The sequence below is a fragment of the Podarcis vaucheri genome, assembly GCF_965113315.1.
Source record: "Podarcis vaucheri genome assembly, chromosome: 6".
NCBI lineage: Eukaryota > Metazoa > Chordata > Lepidosauria > Squamata > Lacertidae > Podarcis > Podarcis vaucheri.
The window spans coordinates 42,139,779-42,154,038 of NC_138764.1; the positions used below are offsets into that span (position 1 = coordinate 42,139,779).

The 14,260-nt window shown below is 43.8% G+C and overlaps 1 protein-coding gene across 3 annotated transcripts in view; it reads left to right on the forward strand.

The window, feature by feature from the left end:
* Positions 1–5,760: 5,760 nt before the first annotated feature.
* Positions 5,761–14,260, forward strand: part of NEGR1 (neuronal growth regulator 1) — a 474,712-nt gene continuing 466,212 nt past the window's right edge. Inside the window, exon 1 of one of the 3 annotated variants that reach the window (XM_082227304.1) lies at positions 5,761–6,368. In XM_082227304.1, coding sequence (XP_082083430.1) covers positions 6,193–6,368 — 176 coding nt within the window. In that variant the 5' untranslated portion in view covers positions 5,761–6,192. The remainder of the gene's footprint in view (positions 6,369–14,260) is intronic. The other 2 variants (XM_082227303.1, XM_082227305.1) reach the window with 2 other exon arrangements.

The following is a 14,260-nucleotide window of genomic DNA, read 5'->3' on the forward strand; positions in this document are numbered from 1 at the left end:
GTATTGGAGTCTCAACTTCACGATCTGTCCTTCGAGTGAGCACTCAGGGCTGATTTCCTTAAGAATGGATACGTTTGATCTTCTTGCAGTCCATGGGACTCTCAAGAGTTTCCTCCAACACCATAATTCAAAAGCATCAATTCTTCGGCGATCAGCCTTCTTGATGGTCCAGCTCTCACTTCCATACATCACTACTGGGAAAACCATGGCTTTAGCTATACGGACCTTTGTTGGCAAGGTGATGTCTCTGCTTTTTAAGATGTTGTCTAGGTTTGCCATCGCCTTTCTCCCAAGGACCAGGCGTCTTTTAATTTCGTGACTGCTGCCACCATCTGCAGTGATCATGGAGCCCAAAAAAGTAAAATCTCTCACTGCCTCCATTTCTTCCCATTCTATTTGCCAGGAGGTGATAGGACCAGTGGCCATGATAGATAGATAGATGATAGATAGATAGATAGATAATAGATAGATAGATAGATAGATAGATAGATAGATAGATAGATTAGATAGATAGATATTCTTACCTGGGGCAATTGTACATATGTTTCCAGACAGCTAATTTCCATGATGCTCAATGAGCCAGTTGTGTGGGCATAGAATTGCAGCCTCAATGAAGGGGAAATGGAGGCTGGGGCGAAGCTACTCATTCATTTCCCTGTTTGTTTTCTCTGAAAGTGAAAAATGTCATGCTTCCTTTTGTTTACTGTTTATAAATTACTACACACATCTACTCCACTTCCCACACATACAAAAAAAGGGCCAATAATCATTTTAGTATGTTTGTTTGAATTTGTAATGATCCAACAGAAAAGCCTGTTGGATCAGGCCAATGGCTCATCTAGTCCCACATTTTATTCTCAGAGTAGCTAATCACATGCCTATGGGAAGCACTCAAGCAGGACTGAGCACAGGATCACTCTCCCCTCCTGTGGTTTCCAGCAACTGCCATTCAGAAGGATGCTGCCTCTGAGTATGGAGACAGAGCGTAGCCATTGAGAACCTTATCTTCCATGAATTTGTCTTATAACCTTTTAAAACCGTCTTGAGTTGGTGACTATCACTTCCTCCTGTGGCAGGGAGTTCCATAGTTTAATTATGACCTACAAGACCACCTCTCCTAGTATGTCCCACGGAGGACCTTACGGTCTTCAAATAAAAACATCTTGGAGATCCCGGGCCACAGGGAGGTTAGGCTGGCCTCAACCAGAGCCAGGGCTTTTTCAGCTGTGGCCCTGATCTGGTGGAATGCTCTGTCACAAGAGACTAGGGCCCTTTGGGACTTAACATCTTTCCACAGGGCCTGCAAGACAGAGTTGTTCCACCAGGCCTTTGGCCAAGGCACAGTCTGACCCCCTCCTTCGGTAATTCTCACAGAACTCTAGCCCAATGGTTGCCATTAATTTGATTTTGAATTGATTTTAGAATGAATTGGTTTTAGAAATTGATTGTGATTTTAGGTAAACTGTGTTACTTTTATTGTTGTTAGCCACTCTGAGCCCAGCTTTGGCTGGGGAGGGTGGGATATTAATAATAATAATAATAATAATAATAATAATAATAATAATTGAAGTGCTTTCTTTTATCTGTGTAGAATCATCCAACATTTAGCTTCCCTGTATGTCAATGAGTTACAGCATTACGAGAGAGAAATGGTTAGGAGAAACTAGTACCAAAAAAAATGAAGGAAAACACAATTGCCAGTCATTTAGACCAAGAGCAATCTTCCTCAGAAGGAGGGAATGTGACTATTCCGTGAGAAATTCAACTTCCTTGAAAAAGAGGTTTTCATACTGAAAAGTGAAAACCTGAAAAGTGAAAAATGATTCTGTTTAATTCCTGAAAACACTGTAAAAATAATACAGGAATACAGGAAAATGTAATTGTACACATAATAACCTATACTGCAGTTAGATTCTGCTGTCAGAGTTCCTGGGGAATACCAGCCAGATGGGTGTGGTATAAACAATAAATTATTGTTGTTCTCTTGGCATACTCATTTCATGATATCTGAAGTTCCTAATGTTAATTGTTTTATACTTAAGGATTCAAAGCGTTTAAGCCTTCTCTTGCCTTATACAACTTCCTGAGTTGTTAAGATTAAAATGCTTGATTCCCATCTGTTCCCCAGCCGTCCTCCATTTAATCACACCAACATGTACCTGCAGGAAAAGCATGCAAAATATTTCATTTCTCTTTAACAAGTTTATCAATGAGCCCCTGGGAGGCGGGGAGTAGAAAGAGGCAGACAATTATTTCTTGTAGTTGTCTGTGATCTATTGACAAATGCCTGTATTAATATATAGTCAGCTTGCATCTTTATACCACAGGCCTTAGAATTTTGACTAGGAACTGGGAATCAACATAAACATGTACAACTGCTGCTGTTGCGTCATCTAAGTCCCAGCTTTGCTTACCCCATAAGCTCTCCAGGTGTCTTAGTAGGCCTCCATAGAAGATGGAGCATAATCCCTGAGGGAGGGATCAGACTGAATGTCCATCTAATCTAGCATCCTCTCACAGTGGTAAGCCCAATGTCTTTGGGAAGCCCACTAGAAGGACCTGGGCAAGCAGGAAGGACTCCTGAGGCTCAAGAACAAGAATGGGGAAACTCTGGCCTATGGATCTTATTGCGCTCACTGGGCTTCCCCATTTCACCAAGCAGGTACTGCTGTACATGTGACATCATCAGGCGTGGGACAGGTAGTTCCAACAATATTATTGTGTACTTCCTCCAGGATTTTGAATACAAACTGCTTCCTCTGGAAAGGGGAAAGTGCTCTGTTTTGGGGAGCATTTTCCCCTTTGCAAAGACTTTAAAGGCGGTTCCAGGGAGTTTCTTTGAAGTGTGTTCCTAGTGTCAACCAGCTGACTGAAGATACTCTTTCATTGCCAAAGGAGCTTGTTGTAACCACCAATCAGTTGTTCCGTGCTTACAGCAGCCTCCTTTGGACTTTGGCAGGTGTCAATCACCTGGTGTCATTATGATGAAAGGTGATTGGCAGGTAGTCATTTCAACTCACTTGTCAAAGTTAGCCTGTGTGGGATGAGGGAGATACCAACCAGATTCCTCAACCTTGTGCAAGCTATATGTTACTCTGCAGTTGCTGTTTTTTATTTCTTCTTCTCCTCCTCCTCCTCCTCCTGTTGTTGTTGTTTAAACAAAAAACAAAGCTATTGAAGCAGTTGTGAATGAGCAAAGGATGTATGGAAAGCGGCTGCTTAATAATCCTTTCTCTTTTGATCCTTTTCCTGTTAAAATCACTCTTGTATTAGCTAATACCATTGGGGAGAGAACATAAGGCTTATCCATATCTTCCCTGGATCTTTCTTGCTATAGGTGAAAAAGCAGCTAGAGAGAAAGGTAATTCTGAGATGGAAACAACTGTCGGAAGGAACAGAGCACAGTCTTTTCCTGTTTAGAGAAAGCCTGCTCCAGGCTGCTATGGGTTTAAATGAAACTTCTATGGAGGAAACAGACAGAAATCTAGTATGTGGTTGAAGCGTCAGAGGAGAAGATGGATGGGACAAAATACCGACCATGATTTCCCAAATATTGACCATGGTTTCCCAAAAACTGACCATGGTTTCCCAAAAACTGACCATGGTTTCCCAAGCTTCAGAGTTCTTGATGAGCTTACAAAGTTGTCATCAACTCCAGCCCAAATTCCTAGGAATATAAATGAAACAAAGTCAAGAAATATTACCAATGTTTATTAATCATCAATCACTGTCCCTAGGAATTATAAAATGAAAAAAATAATAATTTTAAATGCCCAAGGAAGGTACACTCTGTACATGCCCATGCCTTTTATTTCTGAGGCCCATAGTTCCTAATGAAAATTTTCACACTATTACCTCATAATGTTCTTTTCCACCCCTTTTAACCCTGTTTCAACCTCTAGGTCCTTAGCCAGTCGCTGCAGAGTCCTCGAATATCAGGTTAAGCTAAATGGGTTACTGGGGTCCTTGCCAATCCTGTACACTGGGATTTTGCCAGAAAAGGGTACTACTAAAGTGGTCAAAATAGTGTCTTTGTTAAATAAATAGCCCTAACTATGTTAAAAATAAAATTTGTTGTGGCTTTGTTGTGGCAGAGTGACCTGGAATTAAATCTACTTTAATTGTACAAACCTAAAGTTTTGGTAGGATCTTGAAACCCTCTTGAAAAATACTAGTAGTCTGGAGATGCCGTTACTTCAGATCAAATTGTTGCCCAACTGTTCATCTGGTCACACTGCAAAGCAGGGCCTAACTGGTAGTAGCACCTATCCTGTGGAACAACTTTCCAGCAGATAATATGCAAGCACTGGAGCTGGATGGCTTCCCCTGAAGTGAAAAATGCCCTACTTTAACAGGCTTCCCTCCTCCCCCTGTTCTGCTATTGACTCCCACTTACTGTTTTGATTTGGGTTTTGGGATTTTATAGGATTATATTGTGTTGCATTGGGTTTTAGATGTAAACCGCTTTGGTAACGCATAATGGAAGTGGGGGGGGGAGCAGTACAGAAATCTTTAAAAATACAATAGAAAAATACAAACCAAGTGTATTCCCTGACTCATCAAGTCCCAGGTATTGATGGGTTGCACATGCTCAATTGTCTCCACTTCCAGAGTTTGACACACTGACATTATTTGTGACTTGTGGGAGTGAGACACTTAGAGATGTGGTAAGGTAAAGGGTAAAGGGACCCCTGACCATTAGGTCCAGTCATGACTGACTCTGGGGTTGCAGCGCACAGAAACGCCGTTTACCTTCCCGCTGGGAATCTACTTGCACTTTGATGTGCTTTCGAACTGCTAGGTTGGCAGGAAGAGATGTGGTACTAAGGGATAATAAGCAGTGTGAGTGTGTTAATATTAAGTAAGAGATCAAGCAAGGGTGGGATGTGGTCAGTTTTAGAAGCTGACAGCAACAGTTTCTGCACATCTTGATTCTGCAGGAAGACCTCCCCACAATCTCTCCCTGACATTTCAGGGGCCTTCAGCTCCACTGGGGTGAAGCATCCCCTGTTGAATTGAGCAACATCAAAGGGCCCTGTAGTTCAAAACCGCATCTTTAAGGGTTTGCCTTCTGAACTTGCCTCTGCAGCTAGAGAGTCCTTCGCTTTCGTGGTGTGTGCATGAGGGAATTGGGGGTGGGGGTCTGCCAAAGGAGAAGGGCGACCCCACACTCAAGCAACCTCCCCCGCCTTCTTTTTTTAAAAGAGATGTCACTTGTGTGAAGGCGATCTGGTGAAACCAGAGCAAGGCAAGAGTGGTCACACTCACCCTGTCCCCCAAATTCAGAGCGGACTAAGTTTTAAAGGGAGGGGATGTTCAGAGAAGGAAGCTTTGAGCTTGAATGAATGGAAAGGAGGAGATGGAAGGGGGGGGAGATACAAGCAACTGGAGCTCTTGAAAAGGAAATCTCTGTGTGTGTGTGTGTGTGTGTGTGTGTGTGTGTGTGTGTGTGTCTTCCACATACGCGAGCTGGCTATCTGGCTGCAATCAATGCCTCTAATTGATGCTTTCTTGCCATCGCGGTGCCCCTTCACTCTCTTCTGTTGCTTGCGTGTGTGTTTTCTTTTCCCCTCTGCCATATATATTTTGTGTGGTGTGTGTGTGTGTGTGTGTGTGTGATTTTCCCACCAACGCCACCATCCCCTCCCCTCTTTCCCTCTCTGCTCCAGCAGCACCAGCACCAGCCACCAGGACAAGTTGCTACGGAAACGGCTGCATGGCAACCGGCTCAGAGCCTGGGGTCCGTCTGCTGCTGCTGCTGTTGCTGCTGCTGCCGCTGCTGCCGCCGCCGCCGCCGCCGCTTGTGTGGCTGCCTCATTCTCCCGCGCGCTTCCCTCCTCGCTAGATGGTGTGCGAGACACCCGAGACTAGACACGCTCCGGACGCGGGCAGCGAGAAGCGGCGAGGAGCGGAGGGAGGCGGCAGAAGGCGAAGGCGAAGCCGGCACAGGCAGCAGCGGCGGCCGGACGAGAAGAGGCGAGAGGCGAAGAGCGAGTCCGGGACGCTCTGCCGCTCGCCCGGGACCTGAGGAGAAGAAGAAGGAGAGGAGGCGGAGGAGGCGACGACGATTTCCCGCCCGCCCGCCTGCGCGCGCGCGCCTTTTTTTCCCTTCCTTTTTCTTTCTGAGGGGAGACGAGCCCAGAGCCCGACGCCGAGCCGGAGCGCCGCGCAGCTTCTCCCTCCGAAGCAGGCATGGACATGATGCCTCTGGTCCAGGGCGCTTGTTGCTCCAACCAGTGGCTGGCCGCGCTGCTGCTGAGCCTCTGCTGCCTGCTGCCCTCCTGCCTGCCCGCCGGGCAAAGTGTGGACTTCCCCGGGACGGCCGTGGACAACCTGGTGGTCCGGAAAGGCGAGACGGCGGTGCTGAGGTAGGGCTCGCCTCAGCTGCTGCTCTCCTGCTCAGGGCGGCGCGCGGCGGGGGGGGGGCAGAGGGCGGGAAAAGAACCTGTGAGGGGGCTGTGTGTCGTGTGTGTGTGTTGTTGTGTTTCTCAACCCCCTCTCAGCTGGAGAAGAGAGTTCTGGCTCCGCGGGGGCTGCACCAAAAACTGGGTCCGAGCCGTGGAGTTGTTGGGCAAAGAGAGAGAGAGAGAGAGGAGGCTCCATCCCACTTGGAAACTAATGGAGCCCCTCTGAGTTTTGTCCCCTCCTGCCTCTCTCTCTCTCTCCCCCCCCCCCTCGCACTTGTGGCGTTGAAAGGTGCCCTCCCTCCTCTCCCCACCGAAATGCCCCTCTTGGTGGGACTTTCAGCGGAACTTTAGCATCGCCTTTTCGTTACTCGGTGGGCTCTTTGGAGTGAGTCTTCCTCCCTCGCTCCCTCTGTGGTGTTTTTTTTATTATTATTATTACTATTCCCTTTCTCGCGGATTTGCAATTAGCTCTCTCTCCGGAATTACTTCGCAGCTTCTTCCTCAGGCGTGCTGCTTCTCTCAGCTCCTTGTTAAGCCTCTGAAAGCTGTAATGGCTCATCAGAGAACAGCGAAACCCCCCCCCCCGCACGCTCTCTCTCTCCCCCCCCCCCGCCGCGTCCCCAGCTTCGCAGGCGAAGTGGCTGCAGTGCAGACTGAGCCTTGTGTGTGCGCGGTGCGAAATATCTCCTTTGAGCAGAAATGTTGGAAGTTGGTGCCCAGCAGAGCGATCCGAGTGATGCTTAAAACGCCACCCACCCCCCCAGCCCGTTCTTCAGAGCCTCCCTCCCTCTGGCGCTTGAAACTCCCGTCCAGATGCTTGCTGCATTATCACTGACAGTGCAGTTCCACGCATCTGACTACTACGGTATGGGATATGTAGATTTCTCGAGAGATCTGATCCAGGGATCCATCTGTACCAAGTACCAAGCAATGCATACCGCAGTGTATTAACTAACACACGCACTTCTCTTTTTTTGCCTGGGAGAGGTGCCTCTATTCTGATGTTTAATTGGACCATTTCCCCCAAGCCCTGATCTATGCTGCAAAATAAAGGAGCTCCTGTTCTTCCTTTAAAAACAAAAAACAAAAAACACAGAGAGAGAGCTTTGCGTGTGGAGATGATTTAAGAGCATACATTGCCACTTGTCTTGTAAATGCAGAGCCCCGTGCCCAATTAGTTGACGTTGTGAAACTGTAGAGAATAAGCAGACAGTTTGGTAACGGAAAGATCCAAAGGGATGGGGGGGGGTGGACTCTGTACCTCAGCAGCAGATGAATGCAAAAGGTCCTTACTTGCCTTTGGAATGCTAAGTTTGTTCAAAGAAGTTGGAATGGGAATCACTGATGCTCGACTTAATTTCTTTGGGATAGTGCTTGATGTTTGTAACAGGATCTGCAGTGCAACCTTCCTGTGCCTGCTATATAGCACTGCTCAGCAGTAACAGTTCACTGAGGATACAGATACACTCCACTTCGGGTTCTTGGCATTTTCATGGCGATTTTCATAGGAGGATGTTAACGATGTGTATTAATTACTTTTTCAAATATACATATTTCTGCCACCAGACGATTGCACGGTTTACAGCAGTTTTGCAATTCCTTCCTTTTTAACAACGTTTCCATTTCATAACAACCCACTTGGCTAGTGGAGAATTTGTTTACCAGTAGCAGTCTATCGTCTATGCATCCCTCCCAGCGCCCCCCCCCCAACTGGCTTAATTAGTCACCTGTTTTAATTTGTGCCTCCCCAGCCCCCAGCTTAATTTTTAGTGGTCGCATTTTGCACATTGCCAGGACAATTCTCTAGGGTGTGTGTGAAGGGAGGGGAGCGATTGTATGGTTTTTCTTACTACTTAGAATAAGTACGAAGATTCCTACTTCTTGTTTCTTACATGTTCATAGGTTAGTCTCGGCAGCAGTTTTAACCATGAACGACGTGGTTATAAATTGTGTGGCTTGCTGATAGTGAATTAGATTCCTAAACTAACTTCATCAGAATCCTTGCTTTTCACTTATACTGCAAAGCTCTTGCCATATATTTATTGCAGGAGATACTCTTTCATTGTTTCAAACTGTGGCAGGGGCAGCCCAGCCCTATTTATTTCCCTGACTGTTCTCATGTGGTGGATGCTGAGAACACATTCAGTGTTTATGCACCACTGGTTGACATATTTTTCATCTGTAGTAATATGCTGTAGTTACAGTCCATGGTTTTAGAATACATTGGAATTTACTCTTGTTGGTTTCCCATGCTGCAGACAGAAAGTAAATGCAACCCTAGTCTCTTTCTTTATTTGCATTGCCTCCAATGTAAAGACAGCCAAGGATCAGAGTTGATGAGCTGAGTTTTCCCATTCATGCTAGGATGCAAACCAGTGCTAGTGGGCAGTGTGAATCCTTCATACACATTTTTAAAGAAACCCAATGAATTCAGAACTAAGCAACCGATGGTGCCTTTTCACACCTAGAATTAAATGTGTATGTTATCACTGTAACATATGTATTTCTCCAAGGCCTGGCTATGATGCGGAATACATTACATAAATGCAATAGGACTTTTATGGCAAAGCAATTCTTCCCATCTTGTAAGTGGGGGAGCATGAATAGCAGCTTTTAAAATAAAATTCCACCGAGAATAGAATGCACTATACATTATTTTACCAGAGAAAGCAAAATGCATTACCGATCTACTGGGCACAGAAGAGCAAAGGCAATATTAATGTTGTTAAAATTCCTTGAACGTTTCTTAAGGAATGGCACATTTTGTGGAATGAAATACTGGTACATTCCCCTTGGTATCTGTCGTGCAAGCAAAGTTTGCTTCACTGGAGCCCAATTTTCAAGGAAAGTTGATAGGAAACAGAGGAGCAACTTAGCCATTTGATGCAGACTTCCTAGTCATTCTCTGGAATCTTGTCCCTACGGGTTATGCACAGCTTTTATTTAATGCATAAAGCCCAGAACACTTAAATTAATGAAAATCTACAAGAAAATGCTTTTTGGGTGTCGTATTCGGGAAGCAGCCTTCTGCAAACACAGACAAGGAATGCAGAGTACATATTGCAGCTGTTTCAATGGGTCTGTTGATTTGTTCACAGGTAGTAGCTAGTGTATTTTCTTCCACTTACCCAAGACTAGAGTGTGATGGTTGGGATTAATGCATATTGCTCTACATAAAGAAATGTATATAAATATAAGGTGATATTGTATCACATATTTTTAACACTGTGATTCTGTATACAAACAACTACAGTATGTTTTCTAAGGTTCATGCAAATATTTTGATTCTCAAACTGTATTTTCATGTTTAAAAAGAAATATTTTGTATGGCCAGGGGTCCCCAAAGGAACGGCACACTTAAAATATTGCAATCAAGAAACTTCTAATTTGAAGACTTAAATCATCCAGTATAACTGCTGGTGGCTAATATTAAAGGTCAAGTGTTGGGATTTCTGAGTCATCCTTTCAGTTTTTGAGTCAGCAGTTTTGTTGTTTAATGAAAGGATGATTATGTTAATAAGGATGATATACAGGTGTTTTAATTATCTGACTGCTGAACTGTTGAAAAATGTTACCAGTTAGGCATTTTAGCTGAGATGCTATAGGGATGTAACTGTGGCATGGTGGTGGAGTCTTTCTCTGATAAATCCACAAACCAAGTGAAGCCAGTAATGTCTACGGTTGTGTCAGTGGTAGCAAGACTCTTTCGAGGAAGCAATTCTTGTAATCACCATTAGTGGAGTCCAGTGCCAGACTTCCATGTGACTTTGCAGTGTCCCATGTGGGGCAAAATGTGATGGAATAAGGATAGCTTTCTTCCAGAAGCTTGGGCTGCAATCCTATACACAGTTACTAGGGAGTGATCACCATTGGACAAAGGTGGGGTATATTTCTGAGTACACATCTGTCTAGAAATTCACTGACAAAAGGTTTAAAGGAGGGATGTGCTATATATTGTAAGTATTATCTGAGAAATTTGAAGTATTAGACTTTCTGCGTGCAAGCCTAAAACATCTTATGTCTGCCAGCAATCTATATTTTAAACAACTTGCCTTGTTTTATAGGGTTGGGCAGCAAGCTGAAACATAATAGCTACACAGATTGAAATAAAATCCCAGGTCTACCAAATAAAACCACAGCTTTACAGCACCTTTTATCATTTTGTATATTTGGGTATCACAGTTCCAGTGTTGGAATACTAATATTATTGGTGATATACACAAGGGATGGAGAACTTGCACCCCTCCAGATGTTGTTGGACACTAGATCCCATCACCTATCACTAGTGTGGACAATGGTTGGGGGTTATTGAAACTGTAGGCCAACAGTATCTGCGAGCCACAAATTTCCACCTCTGATATATCCTTGCTGGATGAAGATTATCACTGGGAGTTATGATATGTTCCAGCCAGCCATTTTTCTATTGCAGCCTTTTCCAACCAACCAAGTGCCATTCAGAGGCTTGGGCCTGCAGGCCCCGCCATACCTGAGAGCTAGCAATGTGCAGAGTCTTGCTCCCCTACTCCACTCCACAAGGCACAATGACTGGACTCACATGAGAGTGCCCAACTAGAACTATGGTACAGCACAGGCTATTCTGGCTACAGGCTTGCATGATCAACTTTTGATTTTTATTACAACCCTGAGATCTACCGACTGGTGCAAAACGAGAACAAAATTTGGGAAAGGCTGGTGAAGATTGCTGCCTCCAAGAAAACTCGATCACAGAAAAGGATTTAGCTCCCACACCAGCAATGTTCCTGAATATTTTTAACTTTCTCCCATTTAAATGAATGGCTATGACCCACCCCATGGAGAAAAGAAAAAAGAAACTTGTAATCCCACCCAGGCATATGTCCCATTGAACTTATTATGGCTTATTTCTGAATAGACATATATAATATTGTACTACCGTACTCTGTCATTCTGAACTGACTAAAATGAATCATGACTTAGCAATAAGCATCCTGGATATTGGTTTTATGTTAGGATGTATCTCTGTGCTTCTACAATATATCATCCAGACCTGATAACAGCCCAATTGCTTCTGTGGTATAGACGCTGTTGTGATTCGGGGCATGGCCTTTGTTGACGTACTTCAACAAAAATGAAAACCGCAGACGCAAACACAGTGAATTAGTTGAATAGAATGACACAACTTCTTAATATATGTCTTAAAGCGCTTACACAGTTTGTGCTAGTCTGTTCAGTTCAACAGATCTGATCTACTGCAAGAACATAGTTATAACTAAGCAATGAGTAGGTCAAAGTTTATAGGTACCATTTTAAAAATTGGACAGACATGCTTAGGCTTTCCTTGGGGCAAGGTGTGAGGACACATGATACAGTCATCTCCCTGAATCTATGATGCCATAGATGGGAGATCAAATGTAAATCCCATGTACTCCAACTTGAGTTCCATGATGGGAAAAGTTATTCTTTCTCCCTTCCTTTTTGGTGAGCTACAACTGCCATTTTTTCCCCCCATTTTATACATTGTAAGTCAATAAACTTCATTCCTTCCCAGTTTCGCAGTGTACATGGTAAACTGCCTTATACAGAGCCAGCCATTCGTCCATCTAGGTTATTATCGCCTACACTGCTGATCAGCAAAATTCTGGGATTCAAGGCAGAAATCTTTCCCAGTCTTACCTGGAAATGCCAAGGACTGAATATGGGAACATCAAAATGCAAAACATGTGCTCTACTACAACACTATGGCCCTTAAAAGATTGTTGGGGGAAAGCTTGACTGAATTCTTGAGGCACAGATTAAAATTAACAATCTGGTTTTGAAGTGGGACTGAAATGAAGGTTTGAAGAAAATAGCAAATGCACCAGAATGCATATCCGCTTGGAACATGGAAGAGACACATGCTGGAAAATGGAGAACTGAGTTTCACAGAGATAACTCCTTGGGTGTGATGTTGAGGCCAAGAAGAATAAGAAAATTGAGAATCAAGGCCTTGCAAACAAGAAAGCCCCTGTGTGATTATCGTTAAATCACACCTAATGTGTTGGTGGATTTGATTTTGGAATTGACACGTGGTTGCAAGTTGAGCAATGTGAATTCGGACAAAAATGGAAAGTTGGATGCTAGGTGTAGTAACAGGGCCATACTGATTTACTGAAGGCAGTCTTATATCTGTGGGAACATCTAAGAGAAAATAAGCTGAGTTTATGGCTCATTAAAATGGGACTTAGATGTTTAATTGCAGGTTCAAGCCCTGCAGATTCACTGGAAAATAACTTTTTCTGAAGTGTGTCCTAAAGGTACATAAGAAAATGCTAATATTTTTTCAGAGTTGGCCATAATAATTTGTGGTGGCAGGTGAGAATCTTCGCTGAAAATGCCTCTTGGCATCTAGGGATGGAAAAATTAACCAATTTCAGTTCTATCAGTTTCACACTCCCCCCTCCCAATCTTAAATTCACTTCTTCACATTTCTTCATTGATTTTCAATGATGATGATGATGATGATTTACTGGCTGGGTTTCCCCAGCCACAGGGTTTTGTCAGTAAAAAATCCTTATGAAAATTCTTCTGCATGTGAATTTCTTCTAAAACCACATTTTCTGTATGCAGCTTTGACTAATGTAAACATTTTGCACGCAGTTTCTTCTAATGTAATGCTGGATGGCACAGTTGGATAGAGCGTGGTGCCTATAGTGCCAAGTTTGCAGGTTCAATCCCCGTATGGGACAGCATTGCAGGGGGTTGGACTAGATGATCCTCAGGGTTCCTTCCAGCTCTACAATTCTATGATACTGGATAAATCTATGATATTTTTGCATCTATTTTCATTAATATATTCATTTTTATCCACACTCTCCCCCAAATATGCATTTTTGTTAACACCAGTTAGAGAACTGCATTAAGGTTTAGTAATAAAGATGAGGACATCAGATGGCCCCAGGATATATTTTAGATGGATGGAAAGTTGTGTATGTTTTGTTTATATACTGCCTGCAGTATGTAATGTTGCATGCTGTTGGGGGTCTGTTATCTCACTTGTAGTTTATAATGATTCTATGGCAGTATAAGTGGGACGTGGGTGGCGCTGTGGTCTAAATCACTGAGTCTTGGGCTTGCCGACCGGAAGGTCGGCGGTTCGAATCCCCGTGACAGGGTGAGCTCCTGTTGCTCGGTCCCTGCTCCTGCCAACCTAGCAGTTCGAAAGCACGTCAAAGCACAAGTAGATAAATAGGTACTGCTCTGGCAGGAAGGTAAATGGTGTTTCCGTGCGCTGCTCTGGTTTCACCAAAAGTGGCTTAGTCATGCTGGCCACATGACCCAGAAAAACTCCCTGAGGACAAATGTCGGCTCCCTCAATCAGTAAAGCGAGATGAGCACCGCAACCCCCCTGTCAGGGGTCCTTAACCTTTACTTTTTACAGCAATATAAATGGATCTGATTTCTCTTTCCAAATGTCTGGATATATTTGTGCATGAATATAAATCAGCATTTGGGTCAACTTCATAGGGAACTATTGGTCCGGGTAGTTCAGTATAGTACAATTATTGGCAGTAGACTGGTCTCCAGGGTTTGAGACAGCCATCTTTCCAGCTATTATATTGAGATCCTGGGGACTGAACTCTTCAGCCCTTCCCACAAAGGTAGCATTTACCAAGTCTACCTGCTGTAAACTATTCCAGCTTCTTTTTATTAAACCCTCAATAAACTTAATTCTATATCAGTCCTAAGCAACTTGTTCCATTACTCAAGTGTTTTTTTTATGGCTTAGAAACCTTTCCTACTGTCAAATTAAAAAACCTGCCTTTTTGTAATTCAATAAATTGAAGTGCATATTAGAGACGATTTAACCACAGGCTCAAGTGCCAGGTGTTTATCTG